Source organism: Channa argus, chromosome 14, assembly GCF_033026475.1.
Source record: "Channa argus isolate prfri chromosome 14, Channa argus male v1.0, whole genome shotgun sequence".
In the NCBI taxonomy this organism is placed as follows: domain Eukaryota; kingdom Metazoa; phylum Chordata; class Actinopteri; order Anabantiformes; family Channidae; genus Channa; species Channa argus.
This window is the reverse complement of record NC_090210.1, coordinates 4,366,592-4,388,226: the sequence shown is the minus strand read 5'-3', so window position 1 is coordinate 4,388,226 and position 21,635 is coordinate 4,366,592. Positions and strand designations below refer to the sequence as shown.

The following is a 21,635-nucleotide window of genomic DNA, read 5'->3' as shown; positions in this document are numbered from 1 at the left end:
TTTTTTTTTTTCCTCCGTAAACACAGACAAACTAAAGACAAAGAGAAGAAACCGTTTCTTAGCTTGTCTTTTAAAGGTGTTTTTCTTTTTTCAATTTAATCATTCACTCGTACAAAAACAACGTCATGTTCTCTGAAAAATAACAATGGCTGATTTCAAATGCATAACTCTCCTATGTACAGAGCATGTACGATCTCGTGTATTTTCATATGTACAAAGCAAATACTGTACAGGCCAGTGCCATATAAAGGGAGATACTACAGACTTATTGCTTAACTAGATACGCTGCAAATTAGCTTACACACTCTACATTTAACTCCTTATACATTATCTTAAATGGCGAGCACTACTTCACATTTTATGAGCAAACGAAAAGCGTAGACAGTAATAAATTTGTTGCACAAACAGCATGTTTACACAGACAAAAAATGAGTTTGGTGTGCTGCAGGGAAATCGCGTAAGACTAAAATATGGCTCAAAATTGTTGCATGAAGCTAAAATATTTGTGTCAATCTGAAGGTCATAACAAGAACTCACACACACACTTTGCTCTAATACAATTTTGGGGCTTGTGACTTAAGACTGTGCTTCATACAGTAGTTACGTTTCTCAAATTTCTATTAAAGGCCAGGCTGGATTAAATGTACTCTGTCATAATGGTATGTGTCACATATGATTGTGTAAATATCTACAGGCCGGTGGTATGTGCGTGCAAGTGCGTGTGTGTATGTTTGTGTGCTCTGTACAACGGCCACGGTTTTCCTGACACTCAGAGCTCGGGTGTTGTTCATTCATCATCCTAAAAACTTGTTAAACACGGTCACACAGGAGAAGAGGCAGTTGGAATGAGGAGACCGACAGTCAGCATTGCCCTTATTGAATCAGCCCCTATAAAGCCAAACGAGGCTACATGTGCACTAAATTATACTCATGGTAATTACAATGTGCTTCACCATTATCTGGAGCCCTGAACTAAGCCGGGTGGACCTTTGGAAGCTGCCTTTATCGCTGAGAGTAGATCCCAGCTGATAGTGGATTTTTGGTGGTTGACATGGACGTGAATTCTTGGCAGTAAAATAAAAAAAATGATATGCTGTGGAATGTAATTGCAGAACATGGACACACTAAGGATGCTTTTGCTATTAAATCACCTTTTACTGCATTATTACTGTAATTTTATTGCATATGAGCTGACGTATAACCAACAACATTGTTTTTAATATTATCCAAGCCATTATTTCTGACCCCCTTTGAGGTTTTAGTTCAGTGCTAATGAATAGGTAGTTTAAATCCATACCATTGTGTGCTCATTACAATAATTTACCATGCCTTTGTTCCTCTGTGCTTTTTCCCCCCTTCAATATTTGTTCCATTTATTTTTCACCCTCCATTAATTGCTTGTCAGGTTTACAGAATGTTTGGCATGAAGAGTCAAATAATGTTTGGACCAGATCTGAGCATGGCGAGGAAAGTGTCCATAAAATTCTCTCACAGAAACACACGCCAACATGCACACACACATCTGAAAGATAAAGCTGTAGATATTCCATAAGTTTCTTAGTGTCAATAAATCCAAGAAAAAGTTTAAAAAAAAGTGTTGTTTTTGTCAAGCTAAAGCTTGATATACTGTTCAAAAGTGATTCAAAACACAAGATGCATTATTGCGCAGGTTAATATGAGCTACTTATCAAAACACAAAATCTGCATCAGAGTTCATATCAAAGTCTATGTTTGAGTAATTTTAACTAAAAACAATAGTATTCATCTGCTTTAGGAAATTGTGAGCCACGTCAAAGTAATAGGTGGCATGTTCCTTTATCACAACCATTATTGTACATACAAAGTCCTGATGCTGTATATACTCACTAAAGGGAAAAATGTCTTCGTCTACAGCTGAAAATATTCTCCAACCAACATTCTACTCTTGGAGAAAAACACTAGTTTTTGTGACATGTTTTTCCTATAAATTACTATGAGAAAAAGGGGCAACATGCAACATTCACCCACTGGCCACTTCATTAGGTACACCTTTACAATCTAATGCAATCAAATCTGCAATAAATTCCACATTTACAATGTTATAATTTCTCAGTTTTTGTCTGAAAGGTGATAATTCTACTCTCTGTTTATTATTGAGGTCACAGTGGGTGGTGGAGTCATACTGGAGTGCGTTATATTTCTAATGTTTTGAGTCCCCCACCCACTGTGACCTTAAAAACCTAGAAAAGTAGAATTCATGGCGGATCTGCTGTATTCGATTGCATTAAATTGTACATGTGTATCTATTGAAGTATCCAGTGTACACATAGAATATAACTTCTTAATTTATTAGTTACACCTAAATAAAACAAATGGCGTAAAATACAACAGCCCTGCAATAAAGCCTTCCAAAAAATCTAAAGATCATTTGTGGATCTCGCTTAAGTCTCAAGAATGACTGTTCTTTCTCCTAGTGAATTTTAGGAGGAGCAAAAAAACAAAACAAAGCATCAAACTTTTCGAGCAGTACATGCGCAAGTTTCAAGTAGTAAAATCTTGCTCTGGGAATCCACCCCAGTGACAGCCATTTTCTGCTATTTGACCTTGGAAAATTCACTCTTATCTCAGTTTTGAAGCCAACATGGGCAAAAATCAAACATCTGAAAATCTACAATAATTGACTACTGAGCAATATCCATGTGCTGATGAACAACGTGCAATATCACTCCCATACAACCACGATGTGGACTTAGTGGTGTGTTTGTTGAGAACTATATAATTACAGTTTTATGGTACTTGTACTCAAGCAGAGATGAGGAGCAGGAGTCAGCTCACTTCAGTGACACCGAACTCTTTCCAACTTGTACTCAAATGTTGATATTATGTGTAAAATAACTTTGAATATTTAAATACTTCAATTGCAACCGAGACAATTAGGAATGAAATAATAGATCATAGGACACAAGTGTTGCTTTTCATCTCACAGGATTCGTTGACACTAATAAAATACAGAATAAAACTAGTTTTATCCTTTAAACAAACATCTGCACAGTTTTAAACACTAAATGTCACATCCGCTCACTCACACCACAACATCATAAGAAATCAGGTATCTAGGCTGGATTTGAAGGTGAGCGTGACCTCGACAAATGTAAGAAACGTCAACATTCATGAGGTGACAGTATTGATCTGATCATTGATCTTCAGTGCGAGTGGGGCTACACTCTCCCTCAGGTTTTGCTTGGTCCTGGTTCAGAGACGGACTGGCCTGTTCTTGCTCTGTTTCGCCCGGCTCTGGCGTGCGGGTGGGGGGGTCATAGTCACAGGCCAGTTCTGACTCTTCAGTGTGAGAGGGGCTGCAGTCAAAAGTAAACTCTGATTGGTCCTCTGTGAATGAGGGACTTTCCTGGAGCACTAGCTCCGACGACTCGTTTGTAATGTCACCGGGGCTGGTTTCAAAATGCAAATTGGTTTGTTCTGAGAAGCTGACGGGGATTTCTTTATACTGAACATCTGCCTGGTCCTCCACGTCCGGAGGGTTGGGTTCCCTTGGCAATGAGAGCCCCCTGTGACGGATGCAGAGCTTGTGTAGTTCAGTTACCTCGGACACGCTTGTGGTGTTCCCGCTGTCGCGGAAACTGGCCAATGGAGGGCGCACTTTCACACCAGTCACTGTCACTGAGCCCTCGATGGCCTTACGCAGCTGGTGGGGAAAAGAAGACACAAAGGAGGGAATGAGAAGGTCAACACAAATGATCGTATATGCAAAATACTAACGGCTGGAAACGCACACGTACCTCTTTGAGAGAAACTACTCCAACCAGACGTCCCATGCTGGTCACATAGGCATGATCCAGGCCGAGCAGAGAGAAGATGGTGTGAGTCTGTGGAGCGGGAGAGATTGGTCATAGCGTCAATACATACTGAGTAGGGGGGGGGGATTAGTGTCATTACGATCATGTTATTTTTGCTTTTTAATATGGTCACTGTGTCAGACTAGATGATCCTAGACTCATAAATTCTCACTGCAAGGCACAACACACTGGGCACTAACCAATTATAGCTTGATGGGTTTTATAGTTTGTGTGGAGAGGACACACCAGGGACTCTAAGTGTATGAAAGAGAGAAAACCACCAAAAAAAAAAAAAGAGAGAAACCATTCGTGCAGTGATGAAGGTGGGCTCTGACTTACTCCCAGCTGGTAAACGGCTAATGTTGTGGGTGCAGGTGCACTTAATCTAATATAATGGTCCTGACTCAAGGGTGATAATAAATGGTGCCGGGTTCACTGGAATAAAATAAATCACCACTCCTCTAACTTTTTCATGCTTATCGTTTTTATAAAAAGGCCAGATTTAGCCTGAAATGGAAAAAAAGCTTTGTCGGTGTCCCAGATAGTGTGTCAGTTGTATGAGAAACTGTTCTATTCGGATCTGTTCTGAGGATTATAAATACGGCGCAAACAAATTAGGAATCTAACCTGTGGGCAGATTGCAATCCATGACAGCACTTGTGGACCTTATAGCACTTGCAGCAGTAATGATACATAGTTCATGGCTAAAGTTAAACTCTGTCAGACAACAAGCAATAGTTAGCACTTCTTTTATGGGACTTTTTTTATTGTTAAATACTCTATTACCTACAGTGATTAAAAGGTTTATTTCACATTTTTTTGTTTAGGGCTTTTGTTGATATTGTACCCTATGCAGAGACGTTTGCTCCACTAGCTGGAAAGGCGCAGGGTCAATCTTGCAGTTCTTGAAATCCACCGGTTCATCAAGCTGCTGCTCCTCCCACTCTGCTATCTGAGATCAAAATGGGCAACAAGAAACTTATACTCTATACATTTTTTTAAGATTTAAAAAATATTTTCAATGTGTGTAGGTCTCACCTCTGATGGGGTCATGCAATCTTCTACATCCGTGGATTCCTGGAAGAAAACTATGTTTAATACATCATCTGTTGCCATAAATGCATAAAGGTTTAAATACACAAACACTGCACACCAAAAATACAGTAAAGTAAAATACTGCGTTGTGTACCAAAATGTTTGTAACCTTTCAGGAAAACTCTAGTCTTACATTTACTAGATTCTCCAAGGTAAAGGAACAGGTTGGTTTATGGGTCCAACAATACCCAGTCAACCAGTCAACCAATCTTTAATAATAAAACTCCACATCACACAACCACACACAGAACAAGCAGTAACAGCAGTTAAGAGAGAAACTGATGTTGAAAAGATATTTAAACCTTTGCCACTTAACAAAGTGGCCCATCTCACTTGGTCTCTCTCTCACACACACACACACACACACACACACACTCTCTCTCTCTGACTCTCTCTGCAAAGCCACTCTAATGCTTCCGTTGGTGCACCACAAATATTTTGGTCCAGCACTCACTACGTGTGTGTTGCAAGGCAACGGTTACTAGGCAACAGTCTCTAGGCGGCAGACAATCTTACCGCCATGGAGATCCTCACTCGTTTGGGCTTGGCCTTTTTTTCAAGAGGAGCCGGCCCAGCCGGGCTCTTCCAGCCGGGGAGAGAAGGCATCAACATAGCACAATGTTAACACAGCATCAGTGAAACTGGACAAATTTTTTTTTTTTACCCTTTTAACACTGTGTTGCTGCAACATTGGATTGGGAGAAGACCCCTTGATGTGAGCACAATGTTGCTGAAAGGGTATAATTACACCACAGATGAAGGTGAGGGCACGAAATCTGTACAAGAAACCCAGTGTTCACGCAACACTAGATGATACACACTGCCAGAATAAGACCACCTCATATTTTAGCATTTTTGTTAAGTTGTCGGACAGAATCGTACAGCTGAAGCAATAACATGATCAGGAGAATTCATGTGGAGTGAAACACTAACGACACGATTAGCTGGTGTGATAACAATTTTTGGGATGTGTTAATGTTATGACCTCAACCTGTGCATATCCTGCAATTTTAAGTCATAGTGTTGGTAAAAAAAAAAGTGTGTGAATTTAATTTATTTCTTCAAAACAAAATGACACATAAATGCCTAGATGGACAAACTTTTGAATAGGAATAAAAGAAAAATAAAATCAATGGTATTCACTGAAGAAACAGGAAATATAACCAAAGCTCATCTTGCTCTTTAGGGTCTTTCCCACGCAGTGTTTTTTCTCGTGTGTCAGTGATGTTTAAGTGGTTTTGAATAAGACTGACGCCACCATACGCTGTAGCCAAAAATGCTAAAATGTAGGATGTCCTGAATTGACTGGCATTGAGTGTATTGTGTGTTGTGGCAGCAATGACTCATAGAAGAGCAAAAAAAATTAAAAATAAAAAAACCTACGACCATAGCATGAGATCACACAGGAAAACCCTGCTGCCTGTGGGCAGATCCGGCCTGTCAGCGGGATGAGGTGGACTCAGAACACACACGCCCTCGCATACGATGCATGCCACACTCTTACAGTACACCTGCACCCACACATATAAAATATCTTTATCTCTTTCTGGCTCTTGTGCTCACCTCTAGCAGCTCCTTCTCTTGGTCAGCACAGGAGAGGGTCTGAGAGCCTCGAAGAGAAAACACAAAACTGTTTCTATAAAATCTGGATTTGGAAAATGTTATAGTTGAATTCTGACCCTTTGCCATCACAACCACACAACTGTTCCTCTGCGTGCCAACGTGTGTGAAGTACATACTGTTTGGCGTCTCTGTGTCACTGATGGCAGACACAGTTTTCAAGGCAGATTTCAGTGGAAGCTGAACACTGGAAACAACCGGGCTGAAGGAGGAAGACTCCTCTGTTGAAATCTACATGGAAAAAATATTAACAGAGGAAGCCAGACAAACACACACACACACAGAAAGCACGTATAGGACAAATACGAGCACATGCATTTAAACAAACAGGACAGCGCAGGTAAGGGCACAGACGACATAGACAGAGAAGACATGTGTTAATGTAAAAGTAGAATCTCGGGACAGAAGTACAGTTTGCAGACACTTACCACAAAAGCTCCTCAAACACTCCCATCTGTGCCTTTACCTACTCTTACATGCTTTACACATGCTGTACCTGATCCACTACTACTGCTACAATCCAACCCAAGCCAGACTTCACCCCAGCCCACCCCTGGCGCCCCGGGACGCCTCACACCTGTTGGGTCCTCACCAGGAAGCGGACCCCTTGGCGGGCGTTGGTGCTGGTTGAGGCGTTGATGTGGGTATGGGCGCAGGGCGAGCTGGGGGTGCTGTCAGTGGTCAGACTGGGCAGGTGGTCATGGGTGCCGTTGTCCTGGGCCAGCTGCCGCAGGTACTCCAGCCGTCGCTGGTGGCCTAGCTGCAGAGTGAGCAGAGACTGGAGCTGCAGGCGCTCTATGGAACCCAGCAGGATCATGGTGTCTGAAGGACAAAGAGAAAGGTTCAAATGTAGAAATGGCAATGCACAAAATGATCAAGTTCAGATAATGGTGTAAAAATGTGAATTTTAATAAGGACATTACGCTTGCAGATAAATATTACACAACTAATTCTTACAAAAGGAAAAGATAGAGCTCAAAAATAAAGCAATTTAAATTTGACAGCAATTACTCAGTATTTTAGTTAAAGACAAAAAAAAACTGTATCGTTTTTTTCAGTATTGGACAAGAGCTTATTAACTGATGTTATGGACTCATTTCTGTTATTACCAAGATGATTCGAACATCAACTCTCCTTGCAAATATGTCTAAATTGATTACGTCCCTTTAAATGTATGCAAGCATTTCTTTTGCATTTACCTCTCGACTCAACCAGGGCCAGTGTTTTAAGCTGACCAGTGAGGAGCATCTCCTGCAAGTCCCGATAGGAAGAGGTAAGTGTGATGTAGCGCACATCCCTGACCATGATGTCCTCCACACGGATATTGTATTTCCTGAGGAGGAGGGAAGAAGAGGTTATGTGGAGGTAAGGGGGTTAAAAAAAGGAATGAGTGGAAATAATCACCCCCCCACCAAAGACAAATAGGCAGGTAGTACAAGCAGTGACAGAGGCAAACTGAATTACTCATGATGTCCCATGCCCAGCTCAGGCAGATAGGGAAGTTTCTTGATGCGAATGATCGAGTCGTACAGTGATGGTTGGAGCGCCTGAGCCACAGCGTTAGCCAGGATCACAGCAATCATCACAGGCAGGATGTGGGAGATCTGACCTGTCAGCTCAAACACTATGACAGCGGTGGATACAGTGTGTGTGACCGCTCCAGACAAGGCTGCAGCACCTGTGTGGGAGGGAGAAATCCTATTTGCATCTGGTCAGCCATGTTTTTTCACATTGATCCCAAATTATACTATTAATCAGAGAAGTCTACAAAGCCAAACAGGAATTTGAGGGAGATTACTTCCCAATTCGTAACATTTAACATCATCCTGTCACACTAACCACTGAGTCATGACAGCGTCAATTTTGTATTGAACGATTTTCTATTTGACTCCAGTCCAAAAAGTAATGTTCAGCTTAAATGGAATCAATTTCCATTAGTCATATTTAGATGCTTGAGTGAAGTGAAGACAAATGACTTCAGCTTCCCAGTGGCATGGATTTCCATCATGGAGGAGAGAGGAAATGTCAAAAGTGGCCTAAAAGTTCTTATCAAATTTGCTTGTATCAAAAAGAAATCAGGAGAAACCCACCAACAACAGCATAACCACCAGGAACTATGGGATACACGCTGCCGTCAGCATGTATGCCCTCAGGAAACATGGTTGCCATGATCTCTCCAACAAGTCGGCCAAATGCAGCACCTGTCCATCACACAGACACAGAAAGACGTTATTCAATGGGGTTTACACTGCTGCAGGAGAAACCAACAAAAGTGGATATTATTCACCAATAAGGAAAACGGGCATGAAGGCCCCACATGGCACAGGCATGGTGGTGGCAACAGCGGACATCCAGAACTGAAAAAAGGGGGAGACAAGTTCATTAGCGCAATCAAAAACCTCAATTCCTCATTATTGTCCTTTAAAGCCTCAAATATCTCCCAGGACTACCTTCATAACGATGAAGAGGATGAGTGTGATGAAGACGTTGACTTGGGGGTGTTTCCAGGCATGGTGGTGGCTGATGTAGTCAAACTCTTCGGCCACGCCCTGACGGCACCAGGTGCGGTTGTCAAACAGCGCAACCAGAGACTCGTGCTGCGTCAGCTGACAGGTTGACACAAGGAAAATGTTTCTGAATAACTGGGAATTATGTTTCCGTACAAGACAGACCTGTTTAAGGGGCCAAAGGGGTCCCACGTGTTTAGCAGCTCCTCTTAATCCCTGTGATTTCTTCTTGCCAGTGATGTTACCGTCTTGGTAGTGGCTCTGCGAGGCTGTGTGTGTAGTGAGGTTTAAAGTTGGCACTGCCCCGACATGAATGGCTGAGAATCTGCTCATTCCATTAGTCTTTGTTTGCCTTTCTTTGAATAATTACGATTTCAGCTTCTAGTAAAGCTCCTCTTTTTTCCAATAGTTGTAGCAAAACAACTAGGTCTTCTTTCCTGATACTATAACCACAGTCTATTTTAGGAACTCTGTGAATGAATCTGCTTCTCTACCTATAAACGCTCAAATTGTCACTTGCAGACACCATCTACATCCACATAATCTATACCTGAGGCTTACGTCTCCATTCTGGACACTGCACTGTTACATGTAGCATGTGCAGTTTATCAATCGAGACACATGTTGAAAGCGCCAGTGAAGAACAACACATTTGGTTATGTTTTCTGCTTACGTAATTACACCTGTGAGGTGTGTGCATGCTGTGACTCTGACGACTGACTCATCACAGCAATTCAGCAGCTCATATCAAATCTGAGGACCATGTTTGACCTGGCATGCTTTCATACTGTCAATAGTGTGATAGCATGTTCTCACCTGTCCAGCCATGAACTGCCCGAAGCCGGGAGGGAACGTGAGTGTAGAGACCACCAGGGTGACGAGGGCAGGATACACCAGACGCCTGACAGGAAGAGAGGGACTGTGGGGTCATTAATGGGTGCGCTTGTCAAACTGTATGCAAGTATTTGATTGAAAGGCTATAAATAGCTGCCTGTGATGACCCAACCTAAATTTCCCAGTACTGCAACAACATTGCGACATAAGGCACCGAGCCAACTTTAAACACAGAGTTAAGGTCACACGAGCAAGATTATAATCCTTCAAGGGTAATTACAGTTTAACCTGTTCACATGTTTTTTACGTGCATATCTAATATTTTTAATATTCTCTACCTATTTGATTTTCAGAGGAGAGTTAAAAGCAGATTATGATTCAACATATCAGTACGTTAACAACTTACCGAATAACAGACCCTGTTTGGTTTATTAATCCAAAGACTGAGCTGTAAAAATGATAAGTTGTTATTTTACGTGAGAGAATTTGACTCAGTCACTTCCTTAAATGTCCCATAAAGCAAAAGCTGTTGTTTTTACAGTTTAATTGTTGTACAGATTAAACAAAATACATACAACACGTTAATGTTTGAACTTAAGAGGCTAGCTGTTGAATTATGTTATGCTTTCCCAGATGCATTTCCTAAAGGTGGGTAAATGATCTAAGCACTAAAGATTACAGGTTCTGTATAACGGGAGGGATCAGATACTCACTTCCTCAGCAAGAACTTGTTAATAGTCTTCTGTTTCCTCATGCACTCTACAATCAGCCGGTTCAGGTAGACAAACAGAGCACCGCCAAAACCACAAGCAATCCTACAAACACACAAACACTCACTTGTTTGTCAGATGTTGAAGGTGAAACATAAGAAGATTCGGGTTCGGTGGGCCTGGAACCAAACCACTGAAATACTGAAATACAGCTACAGCTTTAGTTCACCTGGTTAATTTGGTCACTTTTGTGAGGCTCTTTGACTCAAAACCAGTCACTTGTTTTGTCTATTACAACATATCAAATCAAACACATCCAATTTGGCTCATGATAATCTGGGTAATTGGCAGAGTAAAAATTTAATTTTATGCCCCGTTGATCAAGTACAAATCAACCTTCAGAATGGATGTGGAGGGAGACTTCAGAGAGAGGCTGAATGAGAGCTAACAGTAACTCACGTGCCAAGTTGCTCTGGTACGAGGATCGAGTTAAATGTGGCGTCAGCCCAGAAAAAACACACTCACCCAAGGATGGCGAATGCTGGCAGCTCCTGAAGGTCAAACGGGAAGTCCAGACGGAAACGGGTCTTAAAGAGAGCAGTGATGGTCTCTGAGAAAAAAGACAACAGTTGTCATTCTGTGTAGACTGTAGACAGATTTAAATGACAGAAATGACTCGGACTTTGTTAAAAACAGTGTGATCACTGAATGAAACACGCTGAGAAACAACACTTTTTCCTATGCGTTACCTTCCTCTTGGTTCCACACTGCCAGCACTCTGAATATGAAGGCACTGAAGGTGGCAGCGAAGAAGCCCCTCCAGTAGTTCCTCACCGCAAAAAAAGTTGACGTGACCTCGATACTGAACAGCACCCCTAGATCAAAGAAATGTTGGTAAAGAAAAACATTTATTGTATATTAACTATTTCAATCACACATTTTAATTAAATAGCATCATTTTGATTCCTCACTAGAAGACCATGATCATCCGGAACTTAACTAGATAGATATTAACTAGACATGTCAACAAGTTTGGATCGTGACTGAATTTTGATTTGACAGAGGGGGGAAAAAAAGACCAACAGTATCTACAGCAAACAAGCTGTGAACATACGCCTACACATAATATCATCACTTTAGCTTTTCTTTGATTATTAATGCTGTTCGCAAATTATTGATTTGGATTCAATTCTATTACACTTGGAGTCACCTTCTGAATTTAAGTCCAGTACTATTATTCTTTCAGCTCAGTTTCCTTAGGGAAACATCTGTCTCTATAGCTGTTTAATGATGCACTACGCTCATCCACTCGTGACTAACTGTGACTGGCATTTGGTGTTGGGCAGGTAGTGCACAGTGTGTTTTAATAGCTTCGTTGCAGTAAACAGTGCGGCAGTAAGACTAAAGACAAAACAGTAACAGTAAACCAGACACTAAATAATGAGCCGAAGGTTAAATCTCCATCCAGCTCATTCACTTTTTACATCGTCTGGTGATACATTGCTGTTCCAAAAAATGTGGGGAGACCAAGTGAAATGGATGTGACCTGACAGGCTGTTAAGACTAAAGGTCACCTGGATGTACAGCAATGGAAATCACTCTATGACAAGAATATTTATGCCATATTTAAAGTTAATCAGAATAGCTGTTAATATAATCTGTATGGCCGTGCAGTGCCGGTCCAAGCCCGGTAGAAATTGGGGAGGGTTGCGTCAGGAAGGGCATCCGGCGAAAAAACTGTGCCAACTGTGCGACTCTGAACTCACGGGATAAACTGAAGGGACAGAAAAAATAGAAATAATAATAAAATAAATAAAATAATCTGTTGCTCTGAATCAAAGAGTTGGTATCATTAGACCCAGCTGTGGGGGTCGGGTGGGAGAATAGTCTACTCTTCTAATTAGCTCCATAATTATCTGCAATAATTAGATACCATTCAATCAGATGGTGCAGCCATGTTGTCTTACCTCCAATAGGAGCAGCGAAGCAGCAGCCCACACCCACTGCACAGGCAGCTGACAGCATCTCTGTGTTCCTTAACTCATTCTGTCTCACACGCACACACACACACGCGCACACACACACACGCGCACACACACACACGCGCGCACACACACAAATCATGCATTCAAGCAAATACACACTCAAATTCCAACGGGTGTACATTTATATGCAAATAACACAAACACACAATAATTTAATTTCTCATCAAAAAACTAAATTCAATCATCTATAGTGTTTTACTGTAAACTTACTGCTGTATCACATATATACCATTAAATATATGAGAGGCCATAATGATGAAAAAAGCTGATTTGAAATCATGGAATGAGATGGTTGTATTGAAGCAAAGGCAACGCGGATCGATGCTTCGCTATGATGCTTTACTTAACAGAGTCAGACAGTGCAGACAGATGGAAACTCAGTCTATCTCAGCTTTGAAAACAGACAGGATGGATTTTTAATGATGATTAAATCTGCAATGAAGCATCTGACTTGTGCATCCATACCTTGCTTCCCTCAAAGGGTTCTTCCTTTAGCAGTAGAAGTAAAAAAAAAAAAGACAGAAACATGTGTGAGTGCAATCTGTTTGAGTGTAGACGTTACCTTTTCTTTACCCTCCTCCTGGACAAAATCCAACTTCCAAACCACACAAAATCACACAAGCAGTAAATGAGCATCAGCTAACACAGTTGTGATTGCACAGATGACTGAATTAACATTTTCCCAGATGGACTGTGTTAATTGTCACACACTCGGCCTCTGCACTATGAGTCTTTCTAACTGCTGACACGAGTTTTTCTTCCTCCACATCACTGCGGTCCATCTTTCTCCGTACGTTAGCGCTGCTGGTACACAGAGGAGTTGTAAAACACAATGTCCAGAGTGGAAATAGACAGGAGCCCAGGGTGAGGCCTCACATGAGTGGAGGTGAGTGTGTGTCCTGGAGAATGGCAAAAGGTCACAGAGATGTCAAAAACTTTTCACAGTGCAGCACTGTTTGTGTGTTGTTCTTTTGCTTTCGTTAGGAAGACTATAAAACACGGAGCCTAAATGTGAAATTCTCCAAAAACTGATTGATGTTGCCTGTGCTTGTGCTTTTAATTGTACTTTTTATTTTTCCTCTGTCATATGCACTTGTATCATCTAACACTACAGTCTTTCTTCCAGATTCCTACTGTGAGCATATAGCTTCACAGATTTTATGTTGATACCATATTTCCAACTCATCTTATGTAATGTCATCAATGATAAACATCTGAAATAAGTCAGAAAATATAGTGGAGATGTGTAAAGGCCTTATGTTATTTTAAAGTTAAAACAAAAACGTCCTCCGATCAAGGCTGATCCCCAATCATGGAGGGTCAGTGAGGTTCATTGGTCAGGCTCGGTGAGATCATCGGCCTACAGGTCAGACTAAGGTCAAACCGGGCAGTTTGCAGGTGTGAATGTGTTTAGAATAATAATATAAAAAGAGATTAAATGCCCCCTAATACAAACTGGTTAAATAAAAAGATAATAACAGATTACAGCTTTGGTCTACTCCACATAAAGTCTAATAGACAACTTTAAAACAAGTTCAAGCTGGTTTTGATCTTGTTCCATTCATTATTGATTTGATTAATAAATGATTTAATCAAATGATTCATTTAAATAAATACACAGAGGTACAGATGATGTAGACTTTGGGAACTGGAAGTATTCTTTCATATTACAAATTCAATATAAAGTCCATAGCCCGATAGTGATCCGCAGAACTAAGTTAACCTGGGAAACTACGGAGTTTAAAGAATTTGACAAATTTATTAATTTATTTTTTGGTACATTTTCTGTATATTATTTTTCATTTCATTGTATTTATTAGATGCATAAGGTTCTGTCCTCTTTGTTGTGTACTGCCATCAGGAAGGCCTCTATCAGTCCTAATGTCAGTATGAAAACAAGCCAAAATAGACAGTTGTAGTCATAATCGTTACAGACGTCATATCCTTACAGACTCCCCACAAAGTCCCCACAAATCCTAAAATCATGAAGTCCATGTGCGGTTAACGAAAGAGACTAAATACACAGAGAAACTGTGTCCAAGATGCTTAGAAATCCTGCTAAATACTTTTAAACTTAAAGTTTACTTAACTGTATGTGTGTCATTATTTTCAGTTGTCGATTAGATTTCTCCTTCAATGGACACATATGAAACTATTATTTTATATTAAAAAAAGCAAAAACGTCTAATTTTTTAAAATGTCCTAAAACATTGATTTAAAACAATGATTGCTTTACTCAGAGACATAGTCGGCATGTGTCCTCAAAGTAACTTAAACTTGGTGTTGTCTCTGTTTAATAGTTTTGATGTGATTTTAATACTCACCATGTAAATCCCACCGAAAAGAGCAGCCATGAATTTGCTCAGGAGGGCAGCACACAAACTGGCAACATGAACGAAGGGTCCCTGAGAGGGAGAGAGAGACAATGTGACTGAAAGATTTTATCACTGAGTAGAGAATTCTGCACTGAAGTGCACCATTAAACTCTGCTCAGATTCAAATTTGAACAACTTCATTACCTCCCCAAATGACAAATGCAAGCATTATTAGCAGTAAATCACATTTTTAGTTTTGCAGCCATGACCTTAACGATACTAAAGGATTATTACACAATCCCAACAGGAAAATCCATCTTAGGTAATTTGTACAGCTAAGACGACCATAATAAGAAGAGATGAAAAATATAATATTAATAATGATCCAGCCCTCTACCTCCTTCCCTAGAGGCATTCCACTCCCAAGGGCACAGGTCAGACCAATGACTTTAGCCACAAATGTCTTAAAAGTCAGATACTCCTTCAGGACCACCCCCCTCAGTATTGTCTTCATCTCAGGAATACCTGAACCTGGGGAATACAACGAAAGAGATGCTAGATTGCAGAATTGAGGTGAGGATAAAGGTGAAGTTAAAAAACCCAATTATAGAGAGAGGGTTAAGAAGAATGCATAATAAGAGATGAGAAGAAATAATGAGCAGCAAAGGGGTGAAGGGAAAATCTGATGATAGTCATATAGTTTTCTGTATGCACATCTCATCAGTGGTGTATTATGGATGTCCTGCAAACATGACCACTAAGATGTATAGTGCATGTCCTTGGAGGACTACTGTTGCATTATATACATACCTTGATTATTCAAACACATAAATATGCCCATGATGTAGGGATATAAATACATATGTTTATGCATAAATTGTTTAGGTGTGTGATCTTACCCACAGCCTGAGGTGCCAGTATCTGTGTGAATCCTGCTGAGAAAGTGATGAGCACTACAGGGTAGGTGACCCAGGCGATGTACTGCAAGAGCATGTTACTGTCCAGTCCTGCATACATCCACTTCTGTGCTGCGCGCACACACACACGCACACACACACACACAGAAGTAACTTCATCTCAGTATTAATGCAGCGGAGAGCTAAACCATTTAACCACTTTCTCCACGTATCAGGATTTATCTGGTGTGAACAGATTCCCCTGAGTCCTGTGTTCATCGTTACCTCTTTGACCTTCTCTCCAGGTTTTTTTTACACCTCTGCCTTATTCATGCTTTATTCTTTATCTCCACATCCATCATTTAGCTTTTTATAGTCAAATTTACTTATCTTATAAAAGAGAAAAAGGGGACAGAGTTCTGTTTTTGCAAACCACAGTGGATACATATGAAAACAGCAGCCTTGTGGGGGACTGTGAAAACAAAAGCTTTTTCCAAAACTACATTTTAATTCCCAAAAAAAAAAAAAGAAATCACTTCACATATCCATCATCTACATGAGTTTATTTATAGGCAAAAGGCTGCCTATTATATGCAGCCTATTGACTGTTTCACTGCTGTTTGGCTTTGGAGTGCTGCCTTCAGACTGACTGTTGGCAGAGCACCAAGCTGTATTTCAATGCAGAAATGCTTTCATTTGCTTTTAATGGTCTAAATAATTGTTCCCAAACTTTTGGCTTGAAACAAATCCATTTTAATTTGCAATCTTTCTTCAGTGGCTGCACAAATTCACAAATTCACAATACTCAACTAGAAGTACCTCAAAATTGTACTTAAATGCATTGTTAGTACTGTAATTGTACTTACTTTACTTTCCACCACTGAACACTGAGCAGATTTTAGGATTAGGCAGCAAACTTTTTAATTTGTATCTTCTATCTCTAACAGGTAAACATATTTTTAATATATAAATACCCTGATGGGTTTACTTGCAACTATTTTGAAAGAAAAAAAAAACATTTTTATGTCTAAAGTTTTCTCTTTAGACATAAATGGGAGTAAAATCATATTTATTGATCCTGTGAATTGCTTAAGATCAGTGTAGCTCAGTGGCAGCATGGTAATATTTTACCATTACTCTCCATCTCACTATGCCTGAACCCTCTTAGCTGTTCATTAAAAATCTTGGCTTCTCCTGGATTAATGCTTAATGCTCTTACAAACTGACAACCTCTGTGAAAACAGTTTGATCGTTTTCAATGGTTTTCTGTGTCCCTGTGTAAGTCCTTCCTCTCTCATTCAGGCTCCATTGCTCTTTCCTACCTTCTTGGCAGAAGGCAATGGCATAGTCCATGACCCAGCTGACCAGAGCCATGAGCAGCCCCAGCAGAATGAGGAAGATCCAGTCCTCTCCCACCCGAGAGAGCAGGAACTTCTGGCAGCGAGAAGCACACACTGAAGGCCCAGAGATAGAAAGAGACAGAAAAAGCAGAAGTTAAACATGTGACGGGACTGCAGAGGGATACATGCCGGTGTCAGACTGGAACATTCAGTAGTGTCTGAGAGGAAGGAAGTAGAAGATGCAATTAGTGACAGAAGAGAAAGGAATTATGATGTAATTTAGCAGAGAAAATAATAACAGTTTAAAGTCTCCAGTTTAAAGTGGGGGGGAATTTGATGGACATACTTAAAAAAACAAAAAACAAAGATTAATTATGAGGATGAATAAAAGGAGATTAGAAACACTTCTCCTTATGGGTGGGATATTATAAACACAATGAACAGATTGGACAGGGAGATAATGTGCATTACCAGCTGAGCGTGAGGAGCAATAGAACAATAACAAACTCATCACATAATCTTCAGCCACCACAAATATGAGACAGCAAAGCTGGGTCACAGTTAGAAATGTTACTATTACATTACAATCTATGACTCTGAGCTAGGTCAGCTAAAAGAAGCATCACTGGACTCATTTCTCCTCTCTTGTCTGCGGACACTGCCAAAGCCTGGAATTCTCTTCAATATCCAGAGCATTCATAGATGTGCACGTCCCCGGAGAAGCTGAAAATGTGCTACTAACACATTTGCCAGATCCATATCTCATAAAAATGCTACAGTTCAGATATTTCAAGTTTTTTTTTCTGGGGTGGGTTGGAAGGGGGGTTTGCTTGAAAGTCATTTAGTGTCATTTGTCAAGGAGAATCAAATTTCATGTGTGGGTGACAGGGAGAGAAACAGGAAGACAGGATTCAAATAAAGTGCTGCTCCGTCACACACCACTGAGCCACCTGCTGCACTTCATGACATGTTAGAGCTGCAGCCATCATCAGTTACCTACCATCTGTTATTTTCTTTAATCGATTAATCATGTCGTATGTAAAACATGATCAAACTGTTTTCTAGAGCTCAGAGTGATGCCTTCAGATGTTTTGTCCACAGTCCAGTTTGTCCATTTAAAAGAAGATTTGAATCTTCTTTAGTGTACAAACAAACCGAAGTAGCACATTGCCTGATGTCTATTTGATTAGTAAGAGCTGATTTACATTTTGAATTCGATTCCGAATACACCAGCCATTAATACTCTCTGGTGCAACAAACACGTCTCAGTCCGGTGCTGGAAACAGTCCCCAGATGCTCTACTCCAGTTTGACTAATGTTTGCTGACAATTACAGTGTCTAGCTGTTTTAGAAAACTGTCCCAAGCCCCAAACTTCTTTAGTTCCTATCTTTACTGAATACCGGTTGGTCACTGGTGATAATTAAATAATTTCTTTGTAAATATTTTGTTACCCTTTACTTGTTGATAATTTCACATTGGTCATGTTATATTGGTACTTTTAGTAAATGTGTGGCTATGCTGCTTGCGCAATATTTTATTTATTTATTAAGTATAGGAAAGAACTTATATACAAGAAAAAGAGAGTGTAGCAGTGTTTCTGGTGCAGAATTGAGGTCAGAGGGATGCTGGGTCCATGGGGAGGTGGGGCACAACTGTGTGCACGACGGAGGGAGCTGCCCGGCAGCCAAGCCACCTGCTGAATGGCAAGTGGCCAACAGACAACATAAACATGCAGTATGCACAGAAAAACACACTCGTACACACAAAGCCACTCATTACACAGTGGACACACACCAACGTAACAAAAAACCAAACCCATTAAAAGATAGATTTATCTGGGCAGATTGGGCTGCCATGTTCTTAACTGGATCTATACTTTTTATTTCACAGTTCATTGGACATTCCCATGCGAGAGGATCTGGGTAAAATCCCATTCCGACTGCTTTCTCGCTCTGTCTTTATGCCCCTTTTTCCTCACACAGAAACACAAATTTTATCTGGCACCTGCAGAGCTGCATATATCCGTGTGCATCTTGGCTTACGCTCACATCCGCAGCCTCAGTGGCTTCCACAGATGTCTTCTTGTAATCCCATAATACAAAATCACACCCAACACTAGACACATTCTGCACTGCTCATGCTGCATGGCATCACCCAGCACAAGCAAGCTGCAATTAACAATAACGCTAAGGATTCACAGGATTTTTGTTTTAGGGGCAGTATAATCAAAGCCGTGGCCCTTTGGACAAGTGTAACATGTCACATCAATATCTATGTACGGATGCTGATCCCTGGAGTAGCTGGTAGACAGAGATCTGAAGAGTCAAAATAAACAGTGAGGCAGTGCATGTTTTTAGCTGGGCATCATGACCGGCAGTGTAGCCTTCAGCTGCATGTGTAGGCCGCCTTGTTCAAAAGCTGCGGTACCGAGGCACACACACACACACTTGTAGTCCATCACCCACAGAGATAATGTTCCCACACATACAGATGAGAGGAAAACACTAAAACTCCCTCTTCCACCAAATGTGAACATTACCTAACAAGACAACAGCAGAGCAGCCTAAACGTCTAGCTAAAGACAAGCCTAAAAATACAGAACACCTCCTGATCCACAAGAACACAAATCACTCTGGCTGGCTCCTGATGTGAGCGTGATCATTTTAAACGGCTTCCATTACAAGGAGGGAGCGAGGCTGGCCTGATATAGTGTGGCTTTCACCTGTGGTGCAATCTATCGAGCTTTAATCAGATCACTAGTCACAGGGGCAAAGAGGCAGAGCCAGAGTCTGGAAAACAGCCACGCTGGCTCACTTTTGCAGGCACGTGTGAGAGCAAACACTGTCTTTCTCTCCTGTCATGTTTGGTGAGATTGTCAAATATGCCTGTATACACAGAACTTTGTTTTTATACTGGGAGGATGGGTTGACCGTCATTTACTCCATCATTTTCAGGGGCCCACCTCATACTGCATCCCTCATAATTTGCCAGCTGCATGGACTCAATGAGTTACACCATGGGCTACTACTTCATGCCAAACTTTTACCATTTATGAGTTTGCATTTTAGTTCACGAATAAAACTACAGTAAGCTAAATCACCCATTAGCGATTCCTGTTTGCAATGTAACATCACTCTTTTAACTTGATACGGAATAAAAGCTGAATTGGTGCATCGAGCCATTACCTGGGGGTCATGGGGGGTGGGATCATTGAGTGAGACAGGGGATCTTAAAATTTATTTAGTTTATTTTCATTTAAGAGATACTTTGGCATTCGAGAAGTTGGAACCAGAGGATTTGAAGCATTAATATAAAAGGAGACAAATAATCAATTGTCCTGATAGTTTGCAAATTTTCCACCAGTTGACTAAGAAACTACACATTTCAGTTTTATTGAAAACCACATGCAGACTTATTTCCTCACTCTCTTGTAAAATGCTGCTACCAGGCAGATCATTAGGGTTCAAGTTTCTTCCCCTTCATCAGTACAGAATTCCTGTTTCTATTATTGTGGATCATACCCAGACCTCATTATAAATATATTTTACAGATTCAACCCTTCGGAAAAGCTGTAATTTTAATTTTGGTGACCTGACATTTCAGGAAATACACGGCTTCTTAGGTGACTTGCAAAATATTCCCTCTAATTCAGTAACCTGCAGAAATTAGGGTTTAAAAAGTATAAATAAGAACATTGAGACTGCAAACACACGCTGTCAGACTCCCGGTATTATTGTTGGGTACATTTATCTGAAGAGGAGCCCACTTCTGATGCCACTCCCTTATCTGCAGTCATCTGGGAAGACTAGACATGAAATAATCTGACAGTTCAGATCACAGAACTGCTCACACAAAACAAAATACACACACACACAGCAATGCAAACACACACACATAGTGGGCCACTGGCAGCCAGCAGAGGGGGCTGTCTTTGTCTGACACGGAGGCAGCCCTGTTTGTTGGAGGTCATTGCTCAGATCAGTCACTTTTAATTGTGTTTACATCCTCTCCTGCTCGCTTGTGTCCTGTAGCCGGTCTCCTGCACTTAAAGAAGTCCGTGTATTAACAGAACTCTTTCATGCCTGCAGGAGCAGCGCAGTCTGCTGCACAAAGCTGCTTCATGACTACACTCGCACACACATTATTGTGCATTAAACACAGCTTCCGTCTGACCTTCAGGACGTGTCTGTGCACCACACCACCTGCACATTATCCTTGAAAGCACATTCGGTGGAAGACTTGGGGGTTGTTTCTTGATCCCCACTTACATTGACATTTTGCACAAGGGTGTTTTTCATATTCCAGCAGATCTGCAGCGCGGCTGCGGACACTGGTGTTCCTCCGCATCCCTCCACCATCCCGTACTCCTCCATCCCGTAAGCGGGCTGCTTCCTCCTTGGCATACACACCCAGCTCCTGTGTGTACCGCCCATACATCT

At 41.0% G+C, this 21,635-nt stretch overlaps 1 protein-coding gene across 15 annotated transcripts in view; it reads right to left on the bottom strand.

The window, feature by feature from the left end:
• Positions 1–82: 82 nt before the first annotated feature.
• clcn2a (chloride channel, voltage-sensitive 2a) overlaps positions 83–21,635 on the bottom strand; it is a 41,591-nt gene continuing 20,038 nt past the window's right edge. For 3 of the 15 annotated variants that reach the window (XM_067528950.1, XM_067528949.1, XM_067528940.1), the window contains 25 exons: positions 21,465–21,633; positions 17,178–17,309; positions 15,859–15,987; positions 15,357–15,490; positions 14,969–15,049; positions 13,110–13,133; positions 12,567–12,645; positions 11,349–11,474; positions 11,125–11,209; positions 10,603–10,704; positions 10,296–10,337; positions 9,872–9,974; positions 8,999–9,154; positions 8,836–8,905; positions 8,639–8,749; positions 8,013–8,226; positions 7,748–7,881; positions 7,126–7,370; positions 6,668–6,779; positions 6,492–6,538; positions 5,445–5,510; positions 4,872–4,910; positions 4,681–4,785; positions 3,777–3,863; positions 132–3,682 (listed from right to left, as the gene is read on the bottom strand). In XM_067528950.1, the coding sequence (XP_067385051.1) occupies positions 3,173–3,682; positions 3,777–3,863; positions 4,681–4,785; positions 4,872–4,910; positions 5,445–5,510; positions 6,492–6,538; positions 6,668–6,779; positions 7,126–7,370; positions 7,748–7,881; positions 8,013–8,226; positions 8,639–8,749; positions 8,836–8,905; positions 8,999–9,154; positions 9,872–9,974; positions 10,296–10,337; positions 10,603–10,704; positions 11,125–11,209; positions 11,349–11,474; positions 12,567–12,645; positions 13,110–13,133; positions 14,969–15,049; positions 15,357–15,490; positions 15,859–15,987; positions 17,178–17,309; positions 21,465–21,633 (3,102 nt within the window). In that variant the 3' untranslated portion in view covers positions 132–3,172. Of the gene's footprint in view, positions 3,683–3,776; positions 3,864–4,680; positions 4,786–4,871; positions 4,911–5,444; positions 5,511–6,491; positions 6,539–6,667; positions 6,780–7,125; positions 7,371–7,747; positions 7,882–8,012; positions 8,227–8,638; positions 8,750–8,835; positions 8,906–8,998; positions 9,155–9,871; positions 9,975–10,295; positions 10,338–10,602; positions 10,705–11,124; positions 11,210–11,348; positions 11,475–12,566; positions 12,646–13,109; positions 13,134–14,968; positions 15,050–15,356; positions 15,491–15,858; positions 15,988–17,177; positions 17,310–21,464; positions 21,634–21,635 lie in introns of all 15 variants that reach the window. The other 12 variants (XM_067528946.1, XM_067528951.1, XM_067528943.1 and 9 more) reach the window with 11 other exon arrangements.